Here is a 12,801-nt window from a genome sequence, read left to right on the forward strand (position 1 = left end):
CCCTCACAGGGAAGAGCTTCTGCCTAAGAGCTCATCTCAGTCTCCCCTCGGGCAGGTTCAAGCCATTCCCCTTGGCCTGCCCCTACAGGCCCTTGTCAAAAGCCCCTGCCTAGGTTTCTTGTAGCCCCTTTAGGCACTGGGAGCTGCTCTAAGTTCTCCACAGAGCTTTCTCTTCCCTTCTAAAATGGGATCTATTCAGACTTTGTGCAGGGTGTCTATTTCAGTACCTGAACGTTTTGGTATTGGATGAAGAGGTATCTTCTTGCTTGTGACTAACTCTTTGAATTATATTTAGAAGTGTTATCGCTGGTAGCAATGTTAGTAGTCTTTGAAGTAATGTATGTGTTTGCACAAAAGCATTTACATATTGCAAATATTTTGTGTTCTAACCTTCAAATCATGTTTGTGATGATCGGACTTTTCAACAAAACATTTCCTTGAAACGTTTTCCAGAAATGTTTAATATGCTAAATAAATTCTAATCAGTTCTTCGTGCTAAAATGTGCACTGTGCGTTCACTTCAGTATTGAACTTCTTAGTTGTCTGTTTTTCCTTTCTCCTTGGTATATCCTTTTACTTGACACAGGAAAAGATACTTTAGGCTTGAACAAGCATAGCCTGCTATTAATGCTGCTGAAGGTCGTGTTACAATTCTTCCTCCCAGTCCCAGGGATGTTAGATTTTCTGAAATACTGGCTTGCTGGAAAATTGCTGATTTATTCCCATTTGATACTAAGGTCTGAAAAACCTGGCAATGGTGATAGGGCGTGATGATTTTCATAGTTAACAACTTGAGGATGAACCTATTTGGAGCTTACTAATAAGGACCATTTGGGTCATGAGAGATCTAAATGTCGTCATTAAGACAGACTACACTAATTGGAACTTTTTATTCCTCTCATTGTAGTGGTCATTTGTCGTTGCTACAATCACAGAAATCCCACCAGTCGCCTTCCTGCCCAATTTCGTGGTTCAGAGAAAAGTTTTGAAACCTCTACGGACCCAGACAGGAGGAACAATAATGGTAAGGTGATCTTGAGTCACTTTTATTCTATTTGAACTTGGCGATTGAAACACTATAAACCTGCTAGTGGTAATACTTTGTGTAGCTTAAAGCCTGCAGAGGAAAGTGAGATATGATATGCTACAGTCCTGACCATGAGCACAGTTTGCCACTTGTTAGCAGCTACCCAGGAGAAGGACATACCTGAGTTCATGGTCTGTAATTTGCAGAAGAGAGGAAGGAGCAGCCTGGACTGGCAGTAATAGACATGGCAGTACTTGTGGCATATGCAGAAGTGGAATTAGCTTTTAACAGTGTTCGAATTGCTGATACAGAAGTGGGTTTTAAAGCACATATTTGCCAAAGAGTCGTGGTGCTGTATGGAAGGAGCTGCATGTTTGGGTGTCAACAGACATGTAGGTACTTAGTAGTCTGCACTGGAATCAAGGCTTCTTATTTTTAAATGCTTACATTCATTAATGTATCAATTCGTTAAAGACATAAATCATCTAAAGAACATCAAAGGCAGTGTAGCAGTTTTCAGAATCAGTGAAGAAGGTTGAAGTCTGTCTTTGAGAGAGCCCAGAAGGTTGGGGAAGCAGTTCTCCAAGTTTTCTTTCATTCTGTGGAACTGACGTGAGATGAGCTGTTGCTGCTGTCCTGGTGCGTGTAAGTGGGTCTGGGCACTAGTAAGTTTCATCCCTCTTGTGTTTCACTGTGTGAAATGAAAGCAGAGAGCAAGTTTTCACCAGATTTTAAGGCAAGATGAAATATCCTGCTTTTCTGTTGTATTTTCTTTTTAGTGATAGAACTATTCAGTGCTTGATCGTTATCAGAAAAAAAGTCAACTTCTTTCAGTATTTCAGTGCTCTTGTTAAACCTGTGTCTCATCCAGCTGCTGGACTTGCATGTATGTATGTAAATGAAGCTTTGCCAGTTGTTTCCTGTTACAAAAGGTAGTAGAGAAAGGAGTAGAATGGACTGGACAACTTGTGACTGGGCTTAAATCTCTACTATAAAGACTCAGACGCATCTTCTAACAGTGCAGTTTTACTTGTTTTAGGTAGGTCATCTTAACTGCCTTTGTAATAAACCAAACACTGGTCATAATTACATGTCCAGAAAAACACATGTTCAGAAAAATCTTGTTCATGGTTGGAGGAAGAGCTGAGAGTTGTGATCACAGAAGTGGCAAAGGAAAGGTCCAGTAAGTTCTTGAGTGTGGGGATAGTAGAAGAAAGGATCAAAAAGTCACGTCCTCTATGCTGAAATTGTCTGTGTGGAGTGAGTTAACTGCTTATTGCTCTCAGCTGTTAAATGAAAGTGGCCACTGGTTTCTTCCTAAATCATAGGAGAAGAGTCCTGTGACATTCACCAGGTTAAAGGATCCTTGACAGTTGCTGAGGCTGGTTTTAATTTAGGCTTGTGAGTGGGAAATGATTTTATTTTATAAAGCCTGTATGTATCTTGACCACCTTGGACTCTGTTTTTGAACTATTGCTGTTTTCACCACTTAAATCCCATTTCCTAATTGTACGTTAATTCTCTTGTGTTACTCTGTTTTCTTGGATGTATGTGTAATTTAAAGTCAAAGAATAGTGAGGTAAGGAAACATATGGAAGTGTTTGTACAGTGTAGCAATGTCTGATGCTTTTGTTGAAGCCTAAAAGTCTGCATAAGGATGAGAAAGCCAGGTAAATAACTGCAAACAAACCAACTATAAGGACAATTGAAGCACATGAGTTTGTAAAGAAATGCTAGGTCCTGGATAAATCTTTAGGCTTACTGGATTATGGTAGTACACTAGATAAGAAAAAGTGCTACTTCCTTTAGTAGGTGCTCACTAGCAAAAGTGGGGGTGATAGAAGTGGAACGCAGTGCATCTCCCTAACGCAAACCAGCATAAACCGCCTGGAACATTGTCAATTTACCAGCAGGAGCTGGAGATAGCACCCAACTGGTTTTGCTGCTATTGTTATAAAAACAAACAAACAAGAAGCAAACCAACCAACCCCAACAAAACAGAAAAACAGTCTGATGTTACAGGCTGGGTAATGGTATCACCATAGAATCATAGAGTGGTCTGGGTTGAAGGAACTTAAGCTCATCCAGCTCCAACCTCTGCTACAGGCAGGGACCCCTTCCACTGGAGCAGCTTGCTCCAAGCCCCTGTGTCCAACCTGGCCTTGAGCACTGCCAGGGATGGGGCAGCTACAGCTTCTCTGGGCACCCTGTGCCAGTGCCTCAGCACCCTCACAGGGAAGAGCTTCTGCCTAAGAGCTCATCTCAGTCTCCTCTCGGGCAGGTTCAAGCCATTCCCCTTGGCCTCTCCCTACAGGCCCTTGTCCTAAGCCCCTCTCCAGGTTTCCTGCAGCCCCTTTAGGCACTGGAGCTGCTCTGAGGTCTCCCCTTCAGGAGCCTTCTCTTCTCCAGACTGAACCAGCACAGCTCTTTTAGCCTGACTCCAGAGCAGAGCTGCTTCGAATTTTGGAGCATCATTGTGGTGAACTGTCGTGGTTTTAAGCCCAGCCGGTAACTGAAACCATGCAGCTGCTTGCTCACTCCCCTCTTTTTTCCCCTTCCCACTTCCGGAGAGATGGGGAGGAGAACCTTGAGACTTGAGCAGGTTCACACCCATCTTTTTGTTGGGGGCCCCAGAGCTGAATGCAGTTATAGTAGAGAGAAAGAATTGTGGTTTCATGTGGTTCCTATACTTCAAGGTGCTTATATAAATGTTTGGTTGTCACTCTCAGACAAAGAAGTAGCTCCATTCTGTCTCAGTTTCATCCTTCATCATCATTTCTGGCTCCTGGCTAGGTCTGTCCTGTGTGCTGTGTTTCTGACTGCAGTCAGTAGTTCTCATTGAGCTGAGGGGTTTGGCAAAGTCCTGTCTGAATAGGAACATGCAGAGCCTTCTCTTACTGTAGCCACACTGCCTTTCTGTACCATAGTTATGAGGAAAGAAGGAAATGCTAGAACAGAAAATTAATTGGGAAGAATCTAGAGTTTCCTAAGAGTCTACTTTTGATACTTTGTGAGAACCTTGACAGTACATGTGTATGTTATCTATTTCAACTTGGTTCTAACTAGTCAATACTTTTACGTAGTTTTGTGATGTTTTTCATTGTGCTGGTGTTATCTTTAATTCATAAATGCGTGTTCACTTGTTAGAAACGTGACCATGTAGAAAAGCTAGCCACTGGGTCTGTTATATCTTTGTATCATGCCTCCTGAAATAGAGATGCCATTGCTGTTCACTTGTGGATTGCTGTTGATGCCACATGCTGATAGTTTTACCTTTTTTAGTTTTCATTATGGGGAAGTAGGTATCAAAACTTTAAAAGCAGTTTTGATTCATCAGAGAGTAAACTTTGTGCAGTACAAGCCAGAAGTACAATCTTCTATTGCTAATGGTCCTGTTTATCATGAAGATTCTTGTATCTGTACTTTTAATGATGTTTTTTTAGCAATATGGGATGATTGCTTTTTTAGGGAGGAATCCCTAGGCAGTCTGCTAAATCACACATAATGTGTTTTCCCTGTGATTTAATGGGGTTTATAGTTCAGAAACTACAATCTTTTCTCAAGATCTAATCTGTGTAAGTTAGTGCGTTCATAAGAGAATGATGTTGAGCTTCCCAGTAGTGTCCTTAGTACTAAGTTAGAACTGTTCAAATGTAAATACTGGTAATGAAGAATCCTCAGCTGCTCAAAATTTTTTCCTTAGATGATGTGTAATATGTTCTTTCCATGATTATGGAAAAGAATAATCTGGCTTTCCATTATTTATTTATTTTTAAATTATAGCTAGTAATATCATCTTTTTGACATGACATTAAGGAGTACTGCAGTTAAACGCTTGCTGAACCAAAGTAAGGCCAAAATAAGTCAGGTTTTTCAATTAAAATGTCATCATTTAAGCCTTGTGTATCTCTTCTGTGTCAGTTCTTTCCCCTCCTTGAATGTCATCTGAGCTCAAAGGAGAGATACAGGCACAATTTTGCTGTATTGGAGGGAAAAAGTATTGGTAATATTCTATACTGTGGATGTATTAGCCTTTAAAAAGTAAGAAGTCACAGGAGACTTCACACGGTAGCATTTTTTCGTCCTCACCCCCAGCTGTAACCTTTAATCTGTATTTTCAAGATTTGGAGCTTAGTTTCCTCCTGTTTTGCCATGAACAGGAATGATATTGGAAGATCCTTGCTCATTTTTTACTCTTATTAATGCTTGTACTTTTCCTATATCATTTCTCTGCCAGGGGTCAGTGTTCACCTCTGCAAAGTGCAGTTGGCTTTAGATCTATTCATCTACCAGAGAATGAAATACGGAGGAGAGAGCAAATAGTATTTCCAACCAATTATGCTGAGGATAGTTTTGGTTGGCTCGTATTTAGAGACCTGATTCAGCATGACCTGCAGTGGTGAAACATCCAAGCATTCCATGGGCATTGTTCAGGTGCCAGGAGCTGTGTATGGGGAGGGAGCAGGAGGTGTGAAATGGTTCCTCCTTTGTTCATGAAGTTCTCACTGTCCTTTCCTTAAGGCAGGAAAACTGGCTGTTGAAAGAGGCTGGGCAATCAACGTGGGTAAGTACACATGCAGGGCACTGAGTGACACTTGAAATAGCATGGTTGAAAACATACTGTTTTAATTTAGCACGATCTATATTGTAATAATAGAAATTGACTGGGTTGTGTTCAACTAAATTCTATTTTAAAGATAAAACAAATGTTAAAAGTGCTGGATTTGTTTTCTCATCCACTATCACCCTATTGCAATTTTATAATTACAATATTTTTTTGAAAGAAAAAGGAAGGTAATGGATAAAGATAGTGGTATCGTGTATATATATATATATATATATATATAATGAAAGTGTTTTCATTGAAGTGAAAAAAGTATTAAGGTAAAATGTTTGGAATAAATGTAAATATTTCAATAAAATCTTTGATTTCATTAAATTATTTTATAATTTTCATAGATTTTTATCATCAGCTATTTTATATGTCATAGCACTGAAGGGATTAGTGGATATGCTGGAGAGCAGGGCTGGACCAGGTAGTGTCTATGTGCAGTTTTTTCCTGAGAAAGACTTGAGGGAGCAAATTATGAAGAAATTACATGAAATGAAATTATAGTGACCATAAATGTGTTCTGCTCGCAGCAAACAGCAATGCAAACCCAGGAAACTATGGAAGCAATGGCTTGTGTTACTTGACTCGTAGCTTCTTGTTTCTATAGAACTCATAAATTCTGGGGGTTTTCCATTACTTCTTACATCTTCTACAAAGTGAACATCCAATGTTAAAAGTTAAATAGACATTACAAATAAAGCCCAAAGCCTGTTGTATTTACCGATATATAAGTGAGCTTGTTAAGTTTCCTGCTTAGATATTTGTAGTGGGTTTTTCAGTAAAAGGGTCCAGTTTATTATATAAAAAGTATGTCTGGGAGGGGGAGGCCCAAGTACTTTTTTTCCTGTAAGGAACGTGTGTGACTGTGTTGTAAAGAGGAGTACCTAAAGTTTCTTCTGGTCTGAGTGTTTGCAAAAAACATTGTGCCAGGTGATAACACCATAGTGCTTAGCTTGGTGGCTTTGACCTGGTGTTTAGCATGGAAAAGAGCTTTCCACATGTCCTTCCCACCTGCCCATAATGTTTATTTCGTACTTCCAGCATGCCTGGGGCGCGGAACGGTCACAGCGAAATTCTCTGTGTGGTACCATAGAACCATGGAATGGTTTGGGTTGGAAGGGACCTTAAAGCTCATCCAGTTCTAGCTCTGCCATAGGCAGGGACATCTTCCACTGGAGCAGGTTGCTCCAAGCCCTATCCAGCCTGGCCTTGAGCATACGTTCATTCCTTAGTTCTTAGGGTGGTTGCTAAATGAAAGGGCAGCTGCTTTGCCTGATGCTCACTAGGCCACGCGTAAGGTATGTACAGAAATCCATGAGATGTTTTGTGTTGCTGGTAAGGGTTTGATGGCTCTAGGGGTGGTATTTGCTAAAGAAAATAGTATGTGCCATGTAAGTAAGCTCCATCTCTTTGCAAAGACCAAAATGTTCCTTAGTGTCTAGCTTTTCACCTCTCCCACATTTTTATGCCCAGGGGGTGGTTTTCATCACTGTTCGAGTGACAAAGGTGGAGGATTTTGTGCATATGCTGATATCACACTGGCTATAAAGGTAAGAAGTGCTCTTAACGCAGTACTTCCTACTGTTTGTGCAAATGGAAAAAATCCACATAAATTCATAAGGACTAATTTACATCTTAATAGGAGAAAATAAAGCCATCTATAGATGGGTTGGAATAGGAAAAATGTGTGGTACTTGATGGTGCAGAACAGAATGTGTGTGCAGTATTGTGAAGTGAGAGGGAAGGGTTGCAGGGGTCAGAATTCTGAATGTAATTATGAACCACTACAGTTGCATTAATAATGTCTAACTGCAGAAGACGACTCAAAATCAAGCCAGATTGACTTTTAATATCCTCACTGATAATTATCCCAGCCTTGCAGTTGAACCTGAAAATCCCGCATTAGTTTCAGTGGTTATAGTCAAGACGAATGCAGACAGCAATCCTCTCTCTGATTCAAGCTGCACTATACAGTGCTCAGAGTGGTTCAAAATCATGAATAAAAATGTGAATGTCTCCAAAGTAATCACTGACTGTGAATGAATACATTTGGTATTTAGCTGTTGAAAGGCTGAAGCAAGAGACTTCTGCAATTAGGGCTTATTTTTATCAAATGTACTATGGTATATTTGTATACTAGATTATTTATAAAGTATCAGTAATAATCAAACATAAAAGGCTCTAATGATTACAGCACACTACATGACATAACATCCTAATTTCTGTACGTGGTAATTTTCAGGAAAGAAATCCAGTGTTCTGTTTTCCTGCCATCAAAATACAGATTGAGAAATTAGAGCGGGTGGCAGTTCGTACAAAATCCTTGGGGTTTACCATGTCTGTGTTAAAGATAGTAACTTGTCAAAGCTAACACTCAGAGAATTCAAAAGCATTTTTTCTTCACAGGCTGGGATAAGAAATGAATTCTGTTTCTAAAAGTGGCTTTAATGCATACAGTACCTCCAGCAGCTTTGCCTAAATGGTGGAGTTTATGCTAATACAGTTGGATGCCATCACAGTGGGGTGTTTCTCCATCCATGCCAACAAGCCTCACTTGTGCTGTCATTGGTGTCTCATGAAGTGAGCTCCTCGATGTTCTGGGGCCTGGGCAGCTCTCACTTTACCCTGTCCCAGCCCACAGTTGTTGCTGTTGCTTTTTCTGTGCTGTTGCTGGTTCCATTCCAGCCTCTGACAGCACCAATAATCAATGACATTGATCAATCAATCAGTGACAGCACCAGTGATCGGCTTTATAACCCCTAATAGACCTGTCCTCTGCTGGCTTGCTGGGTGAGGTGCAGAGACAGACCCGATACCCTTGTACAGAGCCAGCACTGCTGCAGCCGTGTTTGTTACCCTGGGCCATCGGGCTTATGCTTCGTAAAGACACATCTTCGATCCTATGTTATGTCTGGTACTTTGTGGGAGATAGAAGAGATGAGTAGAAATATCTCTTCTCTACTGACTTGCTCTGCAGGTAGGCAGATACCTGCGCAGATGACTGCAAAATGCATATTCCATGCATTTCATCTGGTGTGAATGTATAGGGTTTTTATTGTATGACCACAAAAATGACCTTATTAAGTGAAATAGTCAGAGCTTTTGTCATTAAATATACTGGAATCATTTAGCTGTTTGTTCAGTGAATGAAATGAAAAGACATGCAGTACATTCAAATCAAACCAGTAGTATACTGGGCAAGCTTCGAGCCCCTGGTTTAATCTGTCACCCAACTTAATAACTTTCTCCATCTTTTTCTTTGTTGATATATCCAGTTCCTGTTTGAAAGAGTACAAGGGGTGTCTAAAGCCACAATTATTGATCTGGATGCTCACCAGGTGAGTACCTTACCTCTATTCAGTGCTGTAGTTGTTTTGCTTGCAATACAAGTGTTTGATAAATACAATTTTTTTCTAATAGTGGTATAAACTGACAGCTTGCAGAATACAGAGATAGTCATAGATGATGGCAACTGTGAACAATTCAGTTGTTTAATTATATTCTGGCCCAAAAGGCTGGTAGGCCGGTTTAATAAAATTAAACTGAGTTGTAGCTCCATCACGTGGCTAGATATAGAACTGTTTTGGAGTGGCATACACAGGCTGCAGAGTAGATCAGTATTCCAGAAGAAACAAGAATCTTTTAAACCAGAATTACAGTTCGTTCAGCATGCATGATTGTTGCAGCAACCTTTGCAAGGGAAGAATTTGACCTTCAGTGTTTTAATGGGAAGCCTGGCTTCAGGCTAATGAGGTGAAGAACACATCACTCTTCACCTGGTAAAGTGATTTACTGTGTGCACTGAGAACAGATCTCATCTTTGGTAGCATTTCCAAAATAAATCCTGAAAGGAGGGAACTGGTATTTTTAGAAAAGCAGTTAATGCACCGTACTTATGTCCAGGCTGAACCATTGAAGGTAATTTATTATGTGTAAATAAAGCATTTTTAAGTTCCATGGAACTGAGGAAGCTTAAAGTCTGTAGTTTTCTATCTTCTGTCATTTCTCTTATCTGCAACTTAAAGCATCCTAACAAAACTATTAAATAAGGACAGATATTATGCAATAGAAAGATGCTTTGTGTTTGTGATTCTCTTCAGCCACCTCTTTCAGGGTCTGGATGTGTTTGTGCTTCTTTGGGGTGTTTTATTTGTGGTTTTGTTTTGGGTTTGGGATTTTTGGTTTTTTTAAACCTCCTTGGAATATATTTTTTCAGGTAACCTCAGTGTGCACACTAAATCACCCATTTGTTTCCTTTCTTTGGGGAACAAGAGGTGTGGGACGTACTAGCTCAGCAGATCCTCTCTGAGCGTACAGATATTCGCATCTTGTCAGTGGTCCAGCTCTTGGTGCATTGGCGAGTTTCACCTTTCATAGGGAAATGGTTCTCCTGGAGGCTTTCATATTCCTGGGTTTCTGTTCATGAGCTCTTTGTAGAACAAAGGTGCTGAAGAAATAAGCAGGAGTTGCCATGTATTAGCAGTTCTGGTGCTTCCCAGGAACTTGAATTATGTAACAGAATTCCAAAAGATACTATCTGTGGAAATGTCTGTTTCTATAGTTTAAATGAAATTCTGTGGTGGGTAGGGTCTGTGGTGCTGTATGATACATTGATTTCAGTACAGTCATCTTGGTGATTGCTGTGAAAAGATGATTTTTGTACTAGTGGGAAAAAAAGTCTAAATGAGAACCCAAAGAATACTGTTTAACTTCAGGCTCTGAGTTTTCTCTTGAGCATCCATCTTTTCACCCAATGCAATCTTTTTGTAGGGAATTCCTGGTGTTAAATACTATGCAGAACTATTGGGTCCTTAGTATTTGTAATTTTTCCAGGGATTACTTCTCATTAAGGCTTGAATTATCAAGACTTTAGTTTACTTTATGTATTTATGAATCCTTGTACAAGAATGAGTATCCCTACAGCAGCTGAAAGTGATGTGTGTCCCCCATCCTTCCCCCAGTTGGAAGATGAGGGATCTATTTAGTGGTCACAGCTGCTTTTGTGATACTGCTGAAGGCAATTAACTTCTAATCTTCATTTATTTTACTTCTGTGTGCAGTGAGATCTATGATAATACCTTCTCAGAGATAAAAGGATGTTGGTTTTGATAAAACCTGCAGTCTTCAGACTGATGCTATCAAAGGCCCCAGAGCTCTCTGCCTCAAAATAACCTTCAAGACTATAAACAGGAAAATGACACAAGAGTTTTAAAGATTAGATCTTTGTAGGCCTAATTACTGTAGGATTTGCAGGTGATTTATTTCTGTGTTAGTTTGCTAGGAGTAGCTAACTGTAAATTTCCTTCAGGGAAATGGCCATGAGAGGGACTTTATGGATGATCATCGGGTCTATATTATGGATGCCTACAATAGGTATATTTATCCAGGAGATGGATTTGCTAAACGTAAGTATGATTGAAAATCATATTCCAAAATGCTTTCCTGCAACAAGGTTAACTCGATATTTATTTTTTAAAATTGCACATTGAACATACAATTTGCAGTTATCACTGTGATATATCACAACAGTGTTAACGCTGTAGTGTTCTCCCTTCACTCCTGGAATGGATTTCTGGAATGCAAGGTGTGGGTATGAGGTGGGTTTTCTTAGCAGTCCATTCAAAAGCTCATGCCACACTTGGAACAGTGAGTTAAATAATCCTTTGGATTTAAAGAGACCTGTTAGAACTTAATCTTTGCCTTACACTAAATTTATAAAGGAATTCATTAGGGATTGACTTGCACTGTGTAGAAAGGTTTTACGTTTTGAAAATTACTTAGGTGTTGTCTTTGCAGTAGAACTTGTTTTATAAGCATTCTGAAAACAAGATGAATGTGAATGTGAAACAAGTTTGGAAACAAAAGGAAGTCACACAAACATTAAGAGCTGGTGCTTGATTTTATTGCTGTTTATTTATTCCTACTGTGATGTGCAGGTTGTGTGTGAGACCTGTCACCAGTCATTAGTGGGGGCTTGATAATGGTTCCTTGGAATGCAAAACCCCAAAGTTCATTTGATCTTTGATTCTGTTAACACTGTCATTTATAGCAGGCTTAATTTGTGAATTGAATCACAGTTTATTGGGGGAGATGTTGTTCTGCTGCTGAATTCCTCAATGCTGTTGTCATTCTGAGAAGACTACTTAATTGGGATTCTTGGCACGGATTAGGTGCACTGTATTATACTTTTAACTAGTATATGTATTTCAAAGCATTAAACTGAAAAATGACATTTAAAGCACATCATGTCTGTAAGCAGATAGATTGAAGCAAATGAAGATTTACTTTTTTTCCCCAACAAAAGGATCCCTTTATTCATATATCAAATGGCAACAATTTGAACAGATGGATTAAGACCAAAGCAGAGTAAGCCCTTGTCAGCAAATGTGAAGCACTGAGCTCAGCCCTCTCCTGTGCAGCTGGGAACATGAGCATTCCCTTTGCACGGTGAAGCGCGAGGCACAAGGCTGTGGCCAGAGGCATGTGAATATATAGTTTCTTGTAGCTGCCAGGTGTTTAAATAGGAGTTCAGTAGCTCAGTCCTTCAGACCTGGCTACGTGACCAGATGAAGGTGAGATCAGAGGGTATCTTTTTGAGGAAAGGTAGAGGTTGGACCTGGGAGTTTGAATATTTAGGTTAAACTCTAACAGATCACTGTCTCCCTGGCCTTCCTGCACATTTTGTTACAAGAGTCTCTTCTGTACATTTTTTTGCCCCATGCACTTCATTAGGGGAGAAAAAAAGAAATAAAAATATGAGCTAACATGGCCTAGTGCTTAGCCATAACAGTATTGAGTGCTTAAGGGGAAGTAGTTTGGAATTATGCAGATTTTGAGGAAAAGAAAGGGGAAAATGCATGTTGGGAAAAACCTGGATGAAGGTGCACTGAGGGGTGAGCATAAGAAGTTGACAGCTGGAAACCGAAGTTCAGGCCTTAGAAAAGTGTTGCTGTTGGTTTGAGTGTCGTTTTACAGTTGTCGAAGCTGTAGAAGTACACTCAGTAATGAGCAAGAGATGGACAAAAGGCTATGCTAGTTCTAACCTACAGACCCATCGCTGAGTCCATCAGTAGTCCCTGATCTGTGTAATAACTGATGGCTGCAGTTCTGTGTCTCGTGATGGAAATGAAGACAAGACCTGCAGAGGCATGCAGTCTTATTG

The 12,801-nt window shown here is 40.0% G+C and overlaps 1 protein-coding gene across 6 annotated transcripts in view; it reads left to right on the forward strand.

Moving 5' to 3' along the window:
* Window positions 1–12,801, forward strand: part of HDAC11 (histone deacetylase 11) — a 29,910-nt gene that overhangs the window by 10,503 nt on the left and 6,606 nt on the right. For 4 of the 6 annotated variants that reach the window (XM_065687466.1, XM_065687468.1, XM_065687471.1 and 1 more), the window contains exons 4-8: window positions 908–1,024; window positions 5,549–5,591; window positions 7,113–7,189; window positions 8,915–8,977; window positions 10,948–11,044. In XM_065687466.1, coding sequence (XP_065543538.1) covers window positions 908–1,024; window positions 5,549–5,591; window positions 7,113–7,189; window positions 8,915–8,977; window positions 10,948–11,044 — 397 coding nt within the window. The remainder of the gene's footprint in view (window positions 1–907; window positions 1,025–5,548; window positions 5,592–7,112; window positions 7,190–8,914; window positions 8,978–10,947; window positions 11,045–12,801) is intronic. The other 2 variants (XM_065687469.1, XM_065687470.1) reach the window with 2 other exon arrangements.

This window comes from Lathamus discolor, chromosome 7 (genome assembly GCF_037157495.1).
Source record: "Lathamus discolor isolate bLatDis1 chromosome 7, bLatDis1.hap1, whole genome shotgun sequence".
In the NCBI taxonomy this organism is placed as follows: Eukaryota; Metazoa; Chordata; class Aves; order Psittaciformes; family Psittacidae; genus Lathamus; species Lathamus discolor.